General features: G+C 42.1%; 3 protein-coding genes across 3 annotated transcripts; 2 read left to right on the forward strand and 1 right to left on the reverse strand.

The window, feature by feature from the left end:
- Positions 1-2,200: 2,200 nt before the first annotated feature.
- Positions 2,201-7,779, reverse strand: LOC143327176 (trypsin-3). Its single transcript, XM_076741402.1, has 5 exons — positions 7,375-7,779; positions 4,579-4,738; positions 3,657-3,798; positions 3,314-3,577; positions 2,201-2,462 (listed from the first exon to the last, which is right to left on the reverse strand). The coding sequence occupies exons 1-5, from the start codon at positions 7,427-7,429 to the stop codon at positions 2,292-2,294; spliced, it is 792 nt and encodes a 263-aa protein (XP_076597517.1). The 5' UTR covers positions 7,430-7,779; the 3' UTR covers positions 2,201-2,291.
- A 3,144-nt stretch (positions 7,780-10,923) lies between these two features.
- LOC143327148 (trypsin) lies at positions 10,924-14,027 on the forward strand. Its single transcript, XM_076741362.1, has 5 exons — positions 10,924-10,993; positions 11,703-11,856; positions 12,394-12,532; positions 12,676-12,930; positions 13,872-14,027. Exons 1-5 carry the CDS (start codon positions 10,924-10,926, stop codon positions 14,025-14,027), a joined length of 774 nt encoding a protein of 257 aa, XP_076597477.1.
- Positions 14,028-15,326: 1,299 nt separating this feature from the next.
- On the forward strand, positions 15,327-20,605 carry pink1 (PTEN induced kinase 1). Its single transcript, XM_076740087.1, has 8 exons — positions 15,327-15,785; positions 16,523-16,792; positions 16,908-17,011; positions 17,113-17,295; positions 17,673-17,836; positions 17,925-18,052; positions 18,230-18,460; positions 19,046-20,605. Exons 1-8 carry the CDS (start codon positions 15,429-15,431, stop codon positions 19,328-19,330), a joined length of 1,722 nt encoding a protein of 573 aa, XP_076596202.1. The 5' UTR covers positions 15,327-15,428; the 3' UTR covers positions 19,331-20,605.
- Positions 20,606-20,733: the final 128 nt, after the last annotated feature.

Here is a 20,733-nt window from a genome sequence, read left to right on the forward strand (position 1 = left end):
CACTCATCTTTTATAGGAATCACTGCTGGCTGAGGCAGCGATGCCTCAGAGCCATTACACAGATTCCTCGGAGGGACGACTGGCTCATGCATATTTCATGAAGGTAGTCCAGTTTTAGGATCGTTCATCAGCTGTTTCAGAAAGGCTGCGTGGTGACAAGCATCCAAGACTTACACCCTACACCAAAAGGGATCGCTGTAGTTTTTAAAAATTAATCAGCGCACTGACTTATTAATTGTCCCCCTGTAATGGCTTTACCGACTTGTTGTATAAATGAGACAGCATGAAGAGGACTTTGCGGGTTATCTATCCAAACAGCTTGTGTAATCCATTGTTAAAAGTCTCCACTCAGGAGCAGAGCCTGTGCTGCAAATGAAGAAGGCAGCCAGAGAGTGGGATGATCAGTACTTTATTAAAGTGTATAAAACAAGAAAGCACTCCACTTCCTGTCATTGTTGTATAACACACTCACAGTTTCAATCTAACTCTTCTTTCTTACCTAATTTCATGCATTAGCTCAACACTCACACCTAAAGGTGCTTTATGTATGCACAGTGCCAGGTTCATAACACCACTAGTCCATAAATAAACCACGTGAAATTGGCAGTAATCATTGATTTGATATGCTCACAAAGGTCTTCCTCTAGACACACACACACACACACACACACACACACACACACACACACACACACCCTAACAGTAACCTAAACCTAACTCTACCCTGACCCTTAAAACCAAGTCTTAACCTTCAAACAGCCCTTTGAAGTTGTGCGACCCAGTCCGAATGTCCAACATGTGTAATATACGTCCACACACACACACATGCCCCCACAGACACACACATTATTTAGATTACTAATCATTGCAACTGAGATTCACATTTAGATTGACAGAAATTCTGTTTGCATTAATGGTCTCAAATTGACTAAATCTGTAAGGAATAAATTGATCCAATCGTGAAGCTTTTACACCTGCATTCAATATTAATAAAGCTGATCAAAAGCATGAATTTTACCACTGGATGTTTGTTTTAGCCCGTACAGTGCAGCAAATCCACAAACAAACCTGGAGTCTGATCAAAACTTTCCTGCTCTGCAACGAATGATTACTGTCATAATCAATTCATTTTACAATGTTTTCTTATTTAATTAATTGTTACATCAGAATATAGTTACGAATGCCCACCCTGAATTTCTAAAGTTCAACCTCGACATCTTCAAACTGCTTTTTTGTCTGAACAGCAGCGTCAAACCCAAACATATTCACTTTATGACAATATAAGACAAGGAAAACGAGCAAATCCCCATATTTGAAAAACTGTGATCATCAAATGTTTTGCTTGAAAAATTACTTGAGTTGAGTCAGTGATCAACATAGTTGTTTTTTCTAATCATTTTAGTTCCAGTCTTAACGAGACTGAGCATTGCAAGTGTCACAAAGGGGGTGTTTTTTGCAGAGCTTCTGCATTGGATTGCATTATATTGCTGCTATTGTTTCAATCTCCTGTGCATGAGCATTGAATATTCATGTGATATCTGATGTAGTTGTAGCACCAGTTAGACCCGCTTTACTTGCACTTATCTACAGCATTTCAAATGGATCTCTGTGAGGCTCTGAAAGCACTGACTCTGGGCAGCGATATGGCACCTCTTTCTTGATGTTGTGGAAAAGTGGTCAGCATGTCCTTTTTCTTTAACCAGAGGACTGTTGGTGGATTATCCGTCACTTGCTTTGTTTTTTTGAAATGCTTTCAACAGATCAACAACAGACATGAAGGAATACTTGGTCATTTTGCGAAATGCACTTATTTGCATTCTTGCTGAGAGAAAGATGAGAAGATCAATACCCAAGCAGTTCATGTATCTGCTCAATATGAAGCTGGAATGTGGAAAATTAGCTTAGCAACAAAAAATAGTCCATTCATTTGTCACACTTTGCTTTTTGTACGAATAATAACAGTTTTTTTTTAGTGATGTTGGTGGGTGGGTTTTGTTACCATCAGGCAGAGCTGTTCCACCTGTTTCCAGTCTTCATGCTAAGATAAGCTAACTGCTAAGCTAATTGGCTACTACCTGTAGCTTCATATTTGGCGTACAGACATCAATCCTCACTTCTAACTCTTGGCAAGAAAGCTAATAAGCGCATTTCCCAAAAATGTCAAACTATTTCTTTAACATATAATAAAATGTGCAGAAATGGCAAAAAAGAACATTTATTAAATCAAAGACATGAAATTAAAACAAAGTCTCCACTGAGTGTTTTTTTGTTTATTATTTTAGTTCTAATTTCTAATTCTGTTTACACCTGCTGTAGTAGTTAAATATGGTGCTGTCTATCCACCTACGATACTTGGACACCGCAGTGTACACTCCAGGAAACTGGGCATCAGCACATCCTCTCCCCCAGGACACCACACCGTAGACCCGGCCCTCACATACGAGTGGACCCCCGGAGTCGCCCTGAAACAGCAGGACAGAAGGAAACATCCGGGATGACTTGATATCCCTCCAGACTTCCAGCGAGAGTCACAGTTTACTGAACAAGAAGCTTAAAGTACAGATCTGGTGATTTTTTAGATTTTCTTATTGCTGACAGGTCGCATGAAAAGACAAAAACCAACACGGAAAGATCTTATTCCTCTGTGCAGACCTCCACTGCTGTAAACGCTCAGTATTGCACTAAATGCTTAATGTGTGCCTGAAAATAACCAACAAATGCATGAAGTCCTCCATTTTCTAAAAACTACACAGCCAGAAATTTCCAAGAAATAAGAAGACTACATCTCTGATACCACTGGTGGAAGAAATACTCAGATCCTATACAGTATTTCAGCAGCAAGCAGCTACACCACAATGTAAAAATACTCCAATACAAGTATAAGTAATACATTCAAAATGCTACTATCCACCATTGTTCGAGACACATTTTTAAAGGTTTTGCAGAGGTGGAAATGACTGCACCTTGTGCCACACACGGGGCAGAGAAGCCAGAATTAATGGGGAAAGTCAATGTTGTATTTGGCTGTTTAATGGTATTTGCTGATAGCAGCAAAAAAAAAGAAAAAACAGTCTCATCATTCAACACATGCTGCTGAAGGACTTTAATACGGGTGCCATTCTAAAAACAACAAGCTGTAGCTGAAATGACAGAAAAATCCATCTTAACATGTAAACATTACAAAGGCAAGAAGAACTGATATATGTGTATATATAAATATGAATATATGAATATATTTTTTTTCTTCAGACTGTCACTGGAAGACGTTTCAATTTAAAACAAATGTTTACACTGAGTAAAAACACCTCCTTACCTTACAGGCGTCCTTTCCACCAGCGCTGTACCCAGCACAGAGCATGTTTTCTGTGATCTTGCCGTCGAAGGACTCCCTGCTGTTGCATTTTTCTGTGGAGACGATGGGGAGCTTGACAGTGCGGAGGGTGGCGGGGATCTGGCCGCTGGGGCTGGTGTATCCCCAGCCTGACACTCGACACACTCTGCCCTCCGCGACCGAGGCGCCGTGCCGGGGCAGCAGGGCAATGGACACGTAGCTGTTCAGATAGACCGGGGCCCTCAGCTGGAGGGGCAGCGGACAGTGTGATCAGGAAGCAGTCACAGATGGAGTAAAAATACAGAGAAAAGTTTGTGAAATGTACCTTAATAAGCATTATGTCGTTGTTGTTGGTGGTGCTGTTGTAGTCAGGGTGGGGAACCAAAAGCTGGGGAAAGATTTCTTGTTCTGTGCCCTCATAGATGGCCAGAGAGTAGTCCCCCGCCACGATCATCATTCTGTTCACCCTGCAGAGACAAAAGTAAAATATCAAAGGAACAGCTACACAGAGTACGACACCTGATACACAAAGCCAAAGGGAAAATCCAGAAGACCGGAGTTTTTTTTTTGCATTCTTCATCATCATCATCATCATTTCCTGCAGCTCGACTATCAACACTTTGCTGTTTGCCAGATATCTAAATTAACAATGTTTTCTAGATTAAAAAGCTGAATCTGGGCATTATGTTTAAAACAAAACCTTTATGCAAATCAGTAGATTATAGATCCATAAATAAGAAACCAATAATGACTCAGCACTATTACTGGACCACTAGTTAATCCAGTGATGTTTTGACATGCAGAAACTGACAATCCAGCATCTGCCATTTAATAAAAAGGCTAATATCTGGACAAAGCACCAAACATTGTCTGAAATCATTGCTTCCTTACGAGCCAGTCTGAAAGTGAGCCGTCAGATTCCAGTGTCACAGAGCTCCATTGTTACAGCTGAGCTTGGATCACTTTCATGCGTTTTCTCTCAGGCCTGATAACTTGCATAATCTGATACGGCTTGAAATTACTGGATCTTCTAATGCGGTCCTGTATACACACATTTACGGGCAGGGAAGTCAAGTTGAGGTCATCACATGTCAACAGGCCTTTAATTGCTGCCTACAACGTCCTTACAAGAAGGTAAACCAGGGAACAGAGGTGCACGGTACACTGTGACCTGGAGTTTATCGTGCTTCTGCCTGAGACTAACTTTTATACTCAGCAGACGTAAATAAAAAGAAGAATCAGCTCACCCAACGTCGCAGTGTGCTGCTGTGATTACCCAGTACTTATTTATCAAGGAGCCCCCGCAGAGGTGCTGACGCTCCGTTGTCTGTATCGACACAATGTACTTGATCGAATGTGGAACTGGTGCGTATCCTCCCACTATACGCTCCTGTGCCACCTCCTGACCTGCGACACGTAGAGGGAAATAAAGAGGAGCTTAGGCTGGATTTAGAGGGAGGGACACGTGGGACAGTCCTCAAGGTTTCTGTGGAAAACCTCAGAGAGCGAACACGGTTGGAACGGTATTACTGCAGCTGCAGCATCAGCCATAACAATAAAAGACATCAAGAAAACAACAGTTGACTTCATTACGCAGACGCTTCTGGCTTAAAAGATCAATGAAAAGCAATCTCATCTCTGAGGTGCATTGATTCACAGTGAGTCTCAGTCTGACCATCGTTATCTGTCTCATGGCAGCACACACTCACTTCACACACATTTCTACTCTTTAAGTGGTGGTTTGAGCCTTAGTGCAAATAGAGAAGGATGTACTTAAATTCTATCTTTACTCAAGTACTTTTACTTGAGAACTTCCTTTTTAAATGTCTTTATATTTCCATGCACCTACAATTGAAAGGAAATATTGTATTTTTCAGCCCACTTCAGCTATTTGACAGCTCTAGTTAGTGATTAACTTTTTACATAGAAAACATATGATGAGCTTATAAAATATGATGAAGAATAAACTATCCAGTAAAAAAAGTTGTAATTGCTGCAACAGTAAAATACTTCTTACACATGAACACATCTAGTATCAGTATAACACTCACAGCAGCCATATTTCTGACATCTTCATTACTTTTTTTTTATCAATACTTGCATACTTTTTAGTTAAATCATATTTTCAGTACAGTACTTTTACTCGAAAAGGAGTATTTTTTTAAAATCACAGTATTGCTACTTTACTAAAGTAAAGAATCTGCACTAGGTTTAACCATGACCGAGAGAGCTTGAACATGTCTTATGAGTATGATCTTTTTAAAAGGATAAATGCATGAGTAAAAATGTGATTGAGCCTTTTTTCGTAATTTCTGGCATCCTGCAGAGTTCGCCGGGCTACAGCTGCCATTTCCTGTGAGTTTGGGGGGATTTAATAATCCAAGGAGCTCGTTACATAATGCTGCAGTTGAATGCACATGTTTTATAGGCTGTAAGTATTTACATTTAAGCCAGAGTCAGTATTACCCCATGAGAATTTCCTTCCTGGTACTATGGAGCAGACTTTGACACAACAATAAAACAATAAAACTTGCCGATTAGTTAGCCGAATAAGAAAAACGATGAACAACCCAAAATCTTTGGAGGAACTTTGTTTCACTTAGACTCAGTGTTCCTACGATCCTGGCTACAGCCCTGACTGTATTAACACTAAAACATTTGAAACTCTTTGTCTAAAAGTTTACATCACCGTGATGAGAGCCATTCAAACACAGAGACGCCATCAGGGACGGAACAACACCTCCTCATTACTGTCCTAGAATGTCCTATAATTAGCAGCAGTGGTGCGTGTCCAGAGCAAAATGGTAACTCTATACAGTATACTGTACTCTGGATGGATTGGGTGTGTGTGAGATAAACTGGCACACATAAAGGTGCCTTAGAAAGACTTATGTAATCAACCTTGAATAATGGGTCTCCATTATGTGTCATGTGAGCTGAGTTGAATTTGGTTATTGTTCGCACGGCTAAACTGTGAACTGCGGCAGGTCGACTGTTCAACCCCTGAATCCAAAAGAGTTTGGACTTTATGGACACATAAAAACAGAACGCGATCATCTGCAAACAAACTGTGTTTCCTGACAATCGCTTTACAAACTAAGCAGATATTTAGAAAAACCAATGAAGCTGATGAGGTCAAACATTTAATATATTGTCTTTGTGCTGTTTTTAGTTGAGAAAAGGGATTCATAAATCAGTCTATTCTGTTTGCTAAAATTAGTAAAACTTAATCAGTCTCCAGCCTTGTCCCAGATCCTAGACCTGTTCAAGGCCTTTATCAGAGTCTCCTTTCACATTTTATCTCTGCACCATAATTGGCTTGCACAAAAGGGGGTGTTGGCCTTCATCTGTTGTTCCAGAGGTTTCAAATTCATTTTGTGAATAAGCACACTTTTACTGACCTTTTCATCTCAAAGGCTCTTTATCTCACAACGATATCTATCTAACAATGTGCGTGTTACAGAGCTTTTAAACAGTATTAGAGATTTGACTTTGATTTTGAAATTAGACTTTAAAATGTAAACAAAGTCATCACAGAAGCTTCAATAAGTCTTCCAAATATCACAAAACAAACTGACGCTCTGTCCAGTTTACAGCTGAAATATTCTTATCTTGTCATTTAAAGTAAAATCCAAGCCAGCCTCCCCTTTTCACTTATACTCTGTTATTGTGATTTATGATTTAAAGCAGTGAGAAGTCATGCTCAGCGAGCTCAGATGAAAGTGGCTCTGAGTCACACTTCTTCATCAAAAGACCATTTCAAGGGAGCATCAGGACTGAAAGTGCTACAGAGAACAGCTAAAAGGGGTCTTTTAGAGCATTGATAGAAGGGATGCTCATAACATATCAGATGCACATCCAGCCCATTTACATACACATTCAACTTATGAACCCAAAACTGTGAATATGTTTCTCAGGAGGTTGGACGACACAGTCTGCACCCCAGCTTTCCTGTCACTGTAACCCAGAGGCTTGGCTTCACTTAAAGCCCTTCCATGCACACACAAACAAACGGTAAATTCAACATAAAGAGGCTTACTTACAGTTTGCAGCCAGGACTTCCAGCACTATACAAAGCAATAAATATGGCAGGTCCATGGTGAGACAATGAGAAGAGCAGTCTACCCGCAGAGAGAGGCTTCACCTGTGTGCTGCTCTTCTAATCTTCACGGGATGGCATCGCACCTGCACTCTCGGGTTTCTTATAGTTCCTATTTCCGTTTCCATGGTCACCTCCTTGTCCACAACCGATATATAATTGAAGCTTCCACAGCACGGCCCCTTGTCTCACCTCCTCCATGACCCACTCAGGCTGTCCTATACCTCTGCCATTGTTTATGTAATCACCCTGAAGGCCCATCCACTGTCACAGAAGAGGTGAAGCATGTGCTGTGCTTATTGTGCCGTCTTCATCCTGCTCGTCAGGAGCTCGTGCGGAGTCTTATCACGTTATCGCACAGCTCCTGTGATGCTGGAGGCCCGTCAGCTACGCCCAGTAATTAACATCTTTCAACCTTGTGACTGCTGCTGTTAATATGGATCAAATGGGCCGCTGTCGTCCTAAATGAAAGAAGATACAGGAAGGGTCTCTGCAGCTCCTCATCACTGTACAGTCTCCCATCAGTGATGTCCCCAGGAAGGATTAATGAGGGTTTTTGACTGATAGCAAGCAGCAGAAGCTTTTTTTTTGTACATGACCAGGTCAAGCTGCTCCACATTTATTCTCGGGCCAGGCGTCATTAAAAATGGAGCACGGCTCACGCAGGTGTCATCACTGCTACCATCCCTCTGTGGAGTCCCTGACCTCGGCTGGCTAATAGCCCTCTCCGCTGCCCTCCCTGCTACTGATAGCCATAGCTGCGCTCTGGGTAGCTCTCACATCCCCTGAGTGCTGACTGCTGCCTTTTTTCCGCATGACTCCTCAGTCCGAGAGCTGTCATCATTGCACATGGCTGCCAGCTCTCCCATTCATCTGTCAGGCGCTGGAATGATTCTGTATATCACAAACGCTCCAATCCCTAAAATCTCCTCTCGGTTTAAACACACTCGTTTTCAGATTGTCGTCTGTGCAGGTTTTTCTTGTTTCAGTGACTTAAGGGGCATTTCAGTCCCTATCAGCACAGCAGTATTTGATTTTATTACATCTGTGAGACTTGACAGATCATAAAAAAAGCTTATCAGAGTCAATGTGCTTTAAAATGTGCTTGAGGACTGCAAGTAAACTGTTGTTTTCAATCACTGACAGACAAAGGACACTTAAAAAATAACTAATTCATGACTGTAACAAGATGTAACAAGAGGATACAGGCAGATCCTGAGATAATCTTAGTTTACAGTCTTTACTGGGGTGGCACTGATGCCAGTATCACCTCTCTGATGGTTCCAGTGACTCAGCAGCGACTTCCTGATCAAACCTTAAGCGATTCCTCACTGTTTACAGATATGTTCAGCCCGTCAAAGTCGAACTTCTGTTATATTTAAGTAGATAATTTTACTCAATCTGAAGTTATGGGACGTTATACAGTATTACAGAACAATAATATCATTGGTAGAAGAAGAACTTGAATCTTTTACTTAACTAAAAGTAGTAATACCACAATGTAGAAACACTCTGTTGCTCTGAAAGTGTGTTTCTGATCTTCTGATCTTTAAATCCAACGTCCATCTCTCTGCCATTCACTGAAGAAGGACAAAAGCTCTTCAGGAGCCTGGACTGCATCGCATCAGCTGTTCATAAATCATTACTCGAGTTTGCACGTGAAGTCCTTCCCAAGTTCTTAGAAACCAGCACCTCATTTTAAGTGAGACTTTAAGGTATTGTTGCTAGGAAACATCTGAAGCACCTCAACAATTCTCTCTGTCAGAGCTCGCTTGTGCGGTTTAATTTAGTGATGTGTGAATCTTCCCTTAGTGAACATCAAATTACAGCTGGCTCTGCTGAGTGTGAATTTACGAAGAGCTGGAGCAGCTAGCTCCGAGGGTGGATGAGCTTCACCCTCAGGCCTCGGGCGGTTTGGTTCGCCTTATCTCTGCTGGAGATGCGTGCAGAGTGTCACGGTGAAGAGGGAACAGCTGCTCCTCCCATTTAAGAGGACTCAGGTGAGGGGCTTCAGGCTTCTGACCAGGATCCCTCCTGACATGTGTCTGTCCCTGTGGAGGAGGTGCATGGGAGGAGCACACCAGAAGTATTACATGTCCTGCCTGCCCTGGGGCTGCCTCGGGTCCCCCCACGAACAAATGGACAACGTGGCTTGTTGTGTTAATAGTAGCATTAATAATAGTAGTATTTGTGTTTTAATAATAGTGTTGCATTACTTGTGTTATCAAGCCTATTTGTAAATCAATAAAATATTCAGTGCTATGTTAAATTTTGAAGCCATAGTCAGAAAATATTGCTGTGCACTTCTGCACTAATGTTTATAACGAAGCAGGGTGTGAAGGACAGTAGAACCATAGCGTTTGAGCTGTTGGTAGCCTATTGTGATGGGGAGAGCAGAGCCTGTATGTAATTTACAACAATTTAAAAAGGGAAATTAATACTGCGATAACATCTTTTACCTGGTTTTCATCAGTCCTTTATTAAAACAAAAGGAAAAAATGATATATGCAAATACGCATGAATTTCCAAAACATTTATTCTGCCCAGAACTTGTTGCTGCTGCTGCTGCTGCTGCTGCTGCTGCTGATGATGATGATGATGATGATGATGATGATGATGATGACGACCGTGTGGAGGCATTTCCATCTCCAATACCTTCACATCCCAGGGTGCAAGCAGAAAACTAGAGCTCAGAAACAAACATAATGCAAGAGAACACTTTAGCTTTGTCATGTAGTAGGTCAGTTTCATTGTGTCAGCGTGAGATGGTCACAGTACAAAACCAGACGAAAAGATAATTTAAACAAAAGATCTGCACCAGGATACAGTTTCACTATAAAAGGCAACAGGAGAGCATTGGTCCCATCAGTTGGAGATACTCTGAAGGTTGCTGTGTTTGGGTTTACAGGTAAGCAGAGGGTGATTTTCACCATTTTTAGTCAAAATTAGTGATTAATACTCAGGAGTCTGTCCAGATTTCAGGGTAAGATGATGTTTGAACAACAAAAACTATTACCTGCTTATTGTGTGTAATACACGTTAAATTATTTCAGAATATTCCTTAATATGAATCAAAATGAAATGACATGATTCAGTAAAACATTAGCGTTTTAAGCGAAGCCCTGATACTTATGTGAGTTGTAGTCCATTAATAGATTCTTATCAATCAGTAATCAGATTTAGCCATTGATTTCAGTTTGTAAAAAATGAAGAGTGGGAGTTTTTTCCCCTTATTTCATTGCACGTCAGTAACTTATAGCAAAATCTAAAAACCCTTCATCTACAAAATACCTTTAGGTGTCATAAACAACACAGTAAGCATTAAACTGAGACATGTCACATGTTTAGAACCTGTTGACAAAAGTCTCTACCATAATTTGGGACATAGCATTTTACATGATAATAAGATTTCATCAAGACAGAGTAATTAAATACATTTTCACATTATATTCTGTTCAAAGCAGCTGCTAAAAGTTCTGTTTCTGCATGACAGATGATGAGTAAAAATATGACTCCTCTGCAAACGTCGACTGTGCTGTTCCTGTTGGCTTTCTCAGTATCAGGTAAGTTCCTCAATCCCAACATTTTAAGTCCTGGGTGCAAAAAGAAACGCATGTCATCTGAGAGTCAAGAGGTAGAGGCATGTTGAACGGGAATTTCACGGAGCGTCGGCTGAAATGAGGATGAAAACAGGGACGTATGCACATCAGGAGAAACGGACATGCCAGACCTCTGGTGACGTGGCCTTCAGCCTCTCGTCTGTAGTGCGTTAAGATCTGAGGTGGAGGAAGTGCTCGGATCTTCATCAGCATCAAACTTTCATCAGCAATAAATACATATATCATTGTATTATGATCATTAATGCAGTAATGTGTTCATCACTTCTACTTCATATCATTTATCTGCTGGGTATGTGCCAAATTTCCCCTCCCAGATCAATAAAAGTTTCATTTTACATCATTATTTATTTGCTGAATATATTTTGTTTTGTATCAAGTAACTAGTAGCTAAAGTTGGTAAATAAACATAGTGGAGTAAAAAATGCAATATTTACCTCAGAGAGTATAATGGAAATATTCAAGTAAAGTACAAGTACCTCAAAACTGTACTTAAGCACAGTACTAAAAATGTAAATGTTCTCAGTAAATGTTCTCAGTTACTTTCCTCCACAGATTAATATTATAAGGCCCTTTGAGCCTTAAATATGAAGTAAATTTGACTTTTCTTTCAAACCAAAACACCTCACAGTGCACTGTTCTCTGCTGTCTGCAGCGACGTTTGCAGCGAGGATCATCGGGGGTCAGGAGGTCTCGCCGTACTCCATCAAGTATCAGGCGTCCCTGCAGACTGAGAAGAGGAGTCACGTCTGTGGAGGAACCTTAGTGGCCGCTCAGTGGGTGGTGTCTGCTGCCCACTGCTGGAGACCGTGAGTACTGACAGTTACAGGGATTAAAAACTGATGCTTTGAGCAGCAGTGAAGGAAGTATGGGTCAAAAAACATGAAATATCCATTAATACATTGTCCAGAAAATTTTGCAAGGGGCAGAGCTTAGCAGGAAAATGGATATAATTCGATTGGTCCAATCATTGTAAGTCTGGGTGCCGATCATCAGGTCATGTTTGGGAACAGGCCAAGCCAAACACCCTCTGGGGACAAGCACAAATTGGAGGGTGTGATTAGTGAAATGCTGCAGACTTTGACTGCACCAAACTAGCCGAAGTGACTTTGCCCCTCTTGTTGTTCGTTGCTGGTTGCAGCTTTAACCCAATGAGCTGCTTCCTTCTGTTGAGCACAAAAGGGCCTAAATCTGGAATCACCTCTTGCACATATATTTCAACTTGTTGCTGTATAATGTGGACAGGACATGTTTTTTTTTTGTGACAGCAGAAATGTGAAATTTCCCTGTAATTCACAGTTAAAGGCTAAATTCTAAAGCACCTTGTGTCTGTTTTTGTCTGGCAGGAGCAGCCTGATGATAGTGGTGTTGAGTGAACACAGCCTGGAGAACGCAGAAGGCTTTGAACAGGTCTTCAATGTCTCAAAGATATTTGTCCACAACTATAGCTACAAGACATACAACAATGACATCATGCTCATCAAGGTAGGCAGAACGGCAGCAGCCTGATATGATACATGGAGCTCTTGACACACACACACACACACACCTCGTGTTCATCTTCTTGTTAAAGGATGACGTTTAACACATCTAAGCTGTGCAGCTGTAACTCCCGCTTTGTCTTACAGCTGAGCAGGCCGGCAAAGCTGAATGCCTACGTCCAACCAGCCGCTCTGCCGGATGACAGGTCCCCTCCACTCTTCTATGATGTCTGCACAGTGAGCGGCTGGGGGGTGACACAGATTTACAGTTACTACCTCTCCCCTGTGCTGCGTGCTGTGGACGTCAGAATAGTACCTTACTGCAGTTATTACTACTGGGGGAAGATCACTTCAAACATGCTGTGCGCTGGATCTCGGCTGGGGGGCAAAGACTCCTGCCAGGTACAGATACCTCGAATAGCTTAATGAGTAGACCTAGCTAACAAGGTTGCATAAAGTTGTTTTGTACATTGCATATTAATTTATTCTAATTAATAATTCCCTTTGTATTGCTCTGCATGCTGTGCATTGTATGTTTCTGCGTTGCATGCTTTAATTAGTGCCCGACAGTGCAGCACAATGTATCCTGTGCACTGCATGTTATCATTACTAACGTCAGCTTTTTTTTTTTTATTATTATTGCTCTGCTTGTGTGTCGGCCTGTCCTATATTCTTTTTAACAGTGACTGCTGTAACATCTGTCCTGGGACTTCAGAGTCTTCAGCTCACAGCTGTGTGAAGCTGTACTTATATACAGCAGTGCTATGGGCTAACTGTTACATTAGCATGCTAACGTGAATTTGTTGTGTTGGTAGTTAGTTCTAAAAGTATTGGACAAATATACAATTTGAGTGAAAGTGATTACAGTTCATCCCGAGGGGGACACGAATATGTGTACTAAATTTCATGGCTATTCATCCACCAGTTGTTGAGACATTTCACTAAAAAAAAAGAAAAATGTCAGCTTCTTGATGCTACAGGAAAAGTCCTGGGATCACCAAAATCAGTAGGATTCATCCTCTCAGGACCACAAATATGTTTGAATAAAACTTCATGACAAATCTAGATGATGAGATATTTCAGTCTGGACCAAATTGGTGGACCGACCGGCCGACTGGCATTGCCGTGCCTAAAACTACGCGCTAGCAGGGCTAAAAGCAGCCCTTTGGCTAACTCTGGCACATTTATGGCAATCTTTATTAATATGTGCACAATCTGTGCTAAATCTCCCAAAAAAACAGATAAAGACCACCTAAATACTCAATAGCTAATATGACAAACTAGTACATCATTCAAGACCGAACTTGAAAAGATCATCTCTAACTGGTCCTTGTGGTCCACAGGGTGACTCCGGTGGCCCCCTTATCTGTAACGGCAAGTTTGAGGGCATTGTCTCCTGGGGTATCAGCTGCGCAAACCCGTACTTCCCTGGAGTCTACACCAAAGTGAGGAACTACGTCAACTGGATCAACTGGATTATCATCAATAACTCACCATGAACACAGTCCTTGATGAGGAGCCAATTCACCGCGTTATTTACAATGGCCTTTTTTTAATTATTCCTAATAACTTTTTTTGTGTTTACAGTGCTAAATGTCCATGTAACACGCTAAGTTTATTTCATTTCATAATGTTGAGGTTTGCTGTATAGAGTTATCATGTCTAGATATGAGGTTCCCAGGAAGTGTGCTCAAAGAAAACTGATTTTCATTCATTCATTGATCTAAAATTAGATAAAGAAATAAACCTATTATTATTATTATCATCATTATTAGTGGAAGGAGTAATTGTTGTAGTAGTAGCAAAGATGTTAAAGCTGCATTGATCAGTAGAGTGAGACAATATGGTTAAAATCAGTAACAAGAATTAACAATTTAATTATAACCAAGCTTTGGATTTACATGCTCAGCTTTCCAATATAGTTGTAAAATTCAGGAGTTCACATGCTTTGACTCATTAAGAGTATGTTTAAGTTCAGTCTGGAAAACAGTATTTTTACTGTGGGATGTGGATTTTAAATAATAAGACTTAAGAGTACAGCTGAGTAATTAGCCATTACGAATTGTTTAAAGGTCCAATGTGTAGGATTTAGGAGGATCGTTCGGGAGAATTTAATGTGATACAGCTGGCTTATGATGAAACATTTTATATTTGCCCTGTCACTGAGCTATGTCTTGCTAATGGCATATTATTATGAAGACAGAACATTGATAACTTTAGGTTTCTCATTGTAATCACTATTACCAAGCAAGTGAATATGTTAGCTGTGGACTTTCTTGCAACCGTAGGTGCATGAACAGTGCTTAAACAAAGCTTAGTTTATTTCACCTTCATTATATTACAGTCATTAATCTTACAAAGCCACAAAAATGCATAACCTGCAAACAGCTGTGTGAAAAAGAAAAATTAGCAATCTTGGCCCCTTAAAGATAACTTACATCTTTCTTTCACTTGCTTCCAGAACAGATGGATACGCAAGTCAGATCAACGCCTTTATGACAGGATGCAGCAATGCTCATGGGAAATGTAGTCTTCAGTCAGGGAAACACTACCGTTTCTGTCAACAGGGGCCGCCAAAATAACTCAAAGTTATTTGTAGTTGCTTTAAGATCATTCTTCAGCCTATTTTTATATGTTTTATACATGCTGGCTCACCTAATTTGACGACTCGGACTTAACTTGGATTTGGCTGCTGTGGGACTTGAGTGACTTTAGATTTTAAATTGTAGTTTTTGCTTGCACGGAATAATACTTCGTTGTACGGGAGCTGAATAGAAGGAGATCGAGGTCGCGCATGCGCAGTGTTTTGTTGACATAATACTGTCCTTGCTGGGGAGAGCTGAGGACTGTCCGACACAAGCGGACTAAATAACAGCCTAATTTACTTTTCCGGGTAAATTATGTCTGTGAAACACGCTATCAGCCGCGGGCTCGAGTTGGGCCGGTCGGTCTTTCAGCTGGGTCTCCTCAAATCGGGTGGCCGAGTGGTAGCAAAGCTCCGAGCCGAACGTTTCCGTGTAGGCCCGTCGGTCCGCACCGCTCAGCCTCAGGCTTTCCTGCCGTCTCGGTACCGCTACTACCGCACCTCTCTGAAGGGCCTGGCCGCGCAGCTCCAGTCCGCCGGCTTCAGGAGAAGGCTCGCCGGTGGGTCTCCACGAAACCGGGCCGTGTTTTTGGCTTTCGGTCTCGGCGTGGGACTCATCGAACAACAGCTTGAGGATGACAGGAAGAGCGCCGCCACCTGTCAGGAGATCCAGGTACGAAATCACCACATAAACTGTGTCCCTGAGGTAGTATTCGTGTATTTGCACTTAACTCGAGTATTCCCATTTTCAGATAAGATAAAAACTTTATTAATCCCACACCAGGGAAGGTACGTTGTTTTAGACAGAAAAAGTAAGAGACATAGAAAAAAACAAAGATTATAACACAGTAAAACAATGGAATATTGATATTAAAAATATTTCCATTATTATATATATTATATGATTTTCTGCTACTTCTACTCCACTACACATAACTTAACTGTTAATTTTTTGCATACATTTATTTTACATATAAAACGTGGTCAAGTTACCAAATATTAAACAGTGTTAAAGGTTAAACTACGAAATCAAGGGCTTAAAATGATCTGTGTTTATGTTGTACCAGCCACAGCACTCAAACAGTAATCCATTAACACAGTGTTCACAGTAATATGGCATCACGTACCGTATAGCAATTTTTTATACTGATCTAGAAGTACTTTTCCTTTGATTCAGGATTCCCTTAGTGTCAGTTGAACTATTGTACAGTCGGATGGGCTTGAGAACTCCTGACTAACCTGAATAATGTGTTATTAAGTTTTCTACATCTTGTTATCATGCATTAAGAAGAGCTTTAATCCAGTGTGTGGAAAGTCTTCTCCTTAATCTCCTCCTGAATGTGTTCTGAGGATGGGATGTGCACACAACTACTTCTCTGCGTCTTAAAAAATATTTCTCACAATGTGCAGGCTGTGTTCAGCAAGAGAAGATTCCAGACCTCGCTGAAGCCTTTCGCCTCCGGATATAAACTGGAGGATTACATTATTGGGAATCAGATTGGGAAAGGCTCCAACGCTGCTGTGTACGAGGCCGCCGCTTCGTTTGCCCCCCCGAAGGAGAGTAACAACCCTCAGGTGCAGCTGAAAGAAGATGACGAGGAAAAGGAGACTCCTCGATCTCTGACGTGCTGTTCGCTAAAAACCTTCCCTCTGGCCATCAAGATGATGTGGAACTTTGGGGTAGGTGTTCAACACGATTCCACACTTTTCCCCACGGTTTTAGGTATTAGTCCTGTGAGGGAAAACAGCCACGCATCAGGACTGGTGGGTATTTTTTGATGCAATTTGTTTGCAGGCGGGGTCATCAAGCGAGGCCATATTGAAATCCATGTCACAGGAGCTGGTGCCTGCGGGTCCTCTGGCCTTCAAGCAGGAAAAAGAGGAAATCACTCTGGATGGGTGAGTACCTCCAGTGCTGTCATTGTGCCTTACTCACCCTGCAGTCCTGAACAGGGTGCAGGAAAGTTGCCCATGAATAACTGTGATCCCTCTGCATTCAGACACTTTGGAGTCCTGCCCAAAAGACTGTCCGCACACCCTAATGTGATCAGAGTGTACCGGGCTTTCACAGCAGACGTCCCGTTGCTACCAGGTGCCCAGGAAGAGTATCCAGATGTGCTGCCAGTCAGGCTCAACCCCGCTGGCCTGGGCAACAACCGCACCCTTTTCCTGGTCATGAAAAAGTAAGACCTGCCATCAGTCAGGGTTTTAATGTGAACTAGCAGCAGAGGGAAATGTCCAGTTTGAATTAACTGTGACGTAATCGCTCTGATACGGCGTCAGTAGAGTGAACGGTGGGGCTGAAATCAGTGAGGTGAGATTGATTGCATTCATGGTTTCCTGTGAATTCCTCATACACGAGACTCCAATCATGTGTGATAACAGCAGACCCCACCGTTATAAATCAAAGCTACCGAATGACTATTGCTGAAAGATGCTGACCATAAAGAGCATCAAAAACTTGAAAATCTTACGGATTCTAACTTTAAGAGGTGTATATGAGAAAACTGAAGACATCCAGTTCAGCAGCACTAGCTTCCTGTCGTCCTCTGTGCTGTAGCTACCCCTGCACGCTGCGGCAGTACCTGGAGGTGTCCACACCAGGCCGGAGGCAGGGCTCCCTGATGGTGCTGCAGCTCCTGGAGGGGGTCGACCACCTGTGCAGACAGGGCGTCGCTCACAGGGATCTCAAATCTGACAACGTGCTGTTGGAGTTTGACTCTGGTCAGAGAAACACTTAGTCGTCAAGAGAACAGTTTGAAATTTGATTCCATCTGTTCAATGTTAAAATTGAAATTTCATTTTTGTACAGACGGCTGCCCTCGTTTAGTGATTACAGACTTTGGCTGCTGCCTGGCCCAGACTGACTCTAGTCTGCAGCTGCCCTTCAACAGCATGTGGGTCAGCAGAGGAGGGAATGCCTCCCTCATGGCCCCTGAGGTAGGCTTAAGTAGTTCTTCATTTATGTTAAAAGAGCTGTCCAGCAACTGCTGAACTGTCCCTTAAACAACTTGAGCTTGTTCAAATCTTAATGGTGAAGCAGAGCTTCATCATTTGTAGACAGTAAAAGAAGACTTTGTGTAATCACTGTCATCTTCATGATGTGTCCGCCCAAAGGTGACCACTGCGGTTCCAGGCCGTCATGTGGTGATTGACTACAGCAAGGCGGACGCCTGGGCTGTGGGTGCCATCTCCTATGAGATATTCGGCCAGCATAACCCGTTCTATGGAGCAGTGGGACTGGAGAGCAGGAGCTACCAGGAGAAGCAGCTTCCTCCTCTGCCCTCCAGCGTTCCAGCCGATGTGCAGTACTTGATCCGATTGCTCCTCAGGAGGAACCCAAGCAAGGTACAGCAGGGCCTGTGGAGGGTTTGTCAGGGATGCTGTGTGCTCAGTTACTGACTGATATTGACTGAAAATCAGAAGTTAAACCAGTTTTGTGTGCCGTTAAATCACTCTCACTAGCTATAAGAATAACTTAAACCTGCATTATCTTTACTTCCTTTGCCCACAGGGACAATTCAGCAAGCTGTGAACACAACATTAGCATGTTATCATCTTATTATGTTGCTTATTTATACATCCAGCAGACATGGAGCAACATTTGCATTTATTTGATGGGACAGATAAAACAGGAAATTCAAAGTTAGAAGCTAGAAGTAACACTAAAACCCTGTTCTCTAAATGTATCGTGTTACTGTGCACTGATGCTGCTGAAAGGTGAGAACACGCTCTGAATAGACGTGAACGTATCGGGTGATAAGTCACTACCACCACCTCCTTTCACATTACACATCATTTTGCACTCAGGTGTGGGCACATTTAATAATTGCTCAGTTGTTCTGTCTGTGTATGTAGCAGCAGTCTGGGAACTTAACAATTAACTAACTGTTTGACGCCCCAGTGCTCATGTGTGTTATTGTTACTCTGCAGCGCCCCAGTGCCCGTGTGGCAGCTAACATGCTGCATCTTAGCCTGTGGGGATGGAAAGCCCTGGCCAACCAGGACAGCGTTGGCATGAGGAAGATGGTTGATTGGCTGCTGTGCCAGTCTGCCGTGGTTCTCCTGAGGGGCTGCGGTGGACCCAGTGGGAACACGGTGGAGGCGGAGCTTCAGAGGAGCTTCCTGTCGAATCTGGACCTGGAGGACCTGCGCACCGCTGTGGGCTTCCTCCTGTATGGGCGGGAGCAGCGTCAGGCCTGCATCCTGTCTGCATAGATCCCTCATTCAGATATGTAGTTAAAGAGAGACTGTGAGCCTAGAGTTAAAACTTGCTTTGATTTTCAGCCAGGCGTCTATATTTGTAATATTTATAGTGTTAGCCTTTACATCTAATGGCTATTACCCCACTGAGGCTGCACTCTTTCACTAACCTACATCATCTGTGACTGTCAGTGTCGACCAATTATTGTTAATTACCAAATTGTCTAAATCACCTCTTTGGATTTCCCGATGCACCTTAAACCACTGCTGCTCAAATGAATTTCCCAGGATGTGTTCTCACAGACTCAGCATCCCTACAGCATGAGCAGGGGTGAAAACAAAGCGCTGTCAGTGGCTGTTTATGCAGAGCGAAACCGGTCTTTGAGGTATGAGGGTCCCATTTCACCATCTGCTTGGCTGGTGAGGCTGCTGCCCAAAAATCCGAGGTACCGATGGACACGTCCAGTGTTTCTGTCATAGGAGTTGATATTTTCCTTTACAAGCTTTACTGCACTTGTAGATATTTTTTAGGAACGACCCCACACTCGTACAGTAGTTGTTCCCTCTTAAAATTGGTCTGCGGAGAAGGTTTAGATAAAGCTTTAGATAAAAGTGAAGGCCAATGCAGATATTTTACATTAGAGTAAAAGTACACACTGTACTCATCAGAACCTACTGTGTAGGGCGACATTAAGCTTCACTTATTCACAGGTAACATGCAGCTTTAAACAGCTCGTACGTCCATCAAACTGTCAGTAATAAACAGCTTGCCAGTGGGTGTCTGTGTGAGGTTGTAAGAGCCCAACAAACATTTACTCATCGTTCTGCACGACATAATGCATGTAAAACCTCCCCGACATGTTACTACATGTTGTCTCAGTGATGACTGTGGAAAGCATGGATCCTGCAGATTTACTGACCTTCAGGATGAGACTTTGTTTTGTTTTTGTTCCTGTGCTTTGCACTTTATGTCCATGTTTGCACTTGCTCAGAGCCGTTGTTAGGGCTTACTGGTGTGTGTTTGTTGGCAGATTAGATATCACGCCAATTATATTACGGTGAATTATTAAAAACTAATATGCCAAATCCATGATTTAAAATAGAGTGACAGCCGTTATTAAAACTAGTCACATTAAGCCTACAATTGTGGCATCATAAATAAAAATAATCATGAGGTCAGTTAGGGATACAATATATGGAGTGTTTTCATACTAAAGATGGTGAGAAATATTTTGGATATATGTAGATTTTTCTGCTGTTTCAGAATTAAAGGGTCTGTCTGAAAAAGCTTTGAATGGATTGTTCCTCCTGTGTCTGATTTTATGTCTCTGAGTGAAGTGGTTTTAGATGTATTTTGGTTGGTGATCTACACAATAAGATCATTCATGATTTGTCAGAGGTTTAGTAAAAAACACACG

This window comes from Chaetodon auriga, chromosome 10 (assembly GCF_051107435.1).
Source record: "Chaetodon auriga isolate fChaAug3 chromosome 10, fChaAug3.hap1, whole genome shotgun sequence".
NCBI lineage: Eukaryota > Metazoa > Chordata > Actinopteri > Chaetodontiformes > Chaetodontidae > Chaetodon > Chaetodon auriga.

Coding starts and splice junctions, on each gene's coding strand:
- LOC143327148 (XM_076741362.1), top strand. CDS start 10,924: ATGATGAGTAAAAATATGACTCCTCTGCAAACGTCGACTGTGCTGTTC. Junction 10,994..11,702: donor GTTGGCTTTCTCAGTATCAG/GTAAGTTCCTCA, acceptor TGCTGTCTGCAG/CGACGTTTGCAGCGAGGATC. Junction 12,533..12,675: donor ATGACATCATGCTCATCAAG/GTAGGCAGAACG, acceptor TTTGTCTTACAG/CTGAGCAGGCCGGCAAAGCT.
- LOC143327176 (XM_076741402.1), bottom strand. CDS start 7,429: ATGGACCTGCCATATTTATTGCTTTGTATAGTGCTGGAAGTCCTGGCT. Junction 3,578..3,656: donor ACGACATAATGCTTATTAAG/GTACATTTCACA, acceptor CTGCCCCTCCAG/CTGAGGGCCCCGGTCTATCT. Junction 2,463..3,313: donor GTGGAAAGGACGCCTGTAAG/GTAAGGAGGTGT, acceptor CTGCTGTTTCAG/GGCGACTCCGGGGGTCCACT.
- pink1 (XM_076740087.1), top strand. CDS start 15,429: ATGTCTGTGAAACACGCTATCAGCCGCGGGCTCGAGTTGGGCCGGTCG. Junction 17,296..17,672: donor CTTTTCCTGGTCATGAAAAA/GTAAGACCTGCC, acceptor TCTGTGCTGTAG/CTACCCCTGCACGCTGCGGC. Junction 18,461..19,045: donor TCAGGAGGAACCCAAGCAAG/GTACAGCAGGGC, acceptor GTTACTCTGCAG/CGCCCCAGTGCCCGTGTGGC.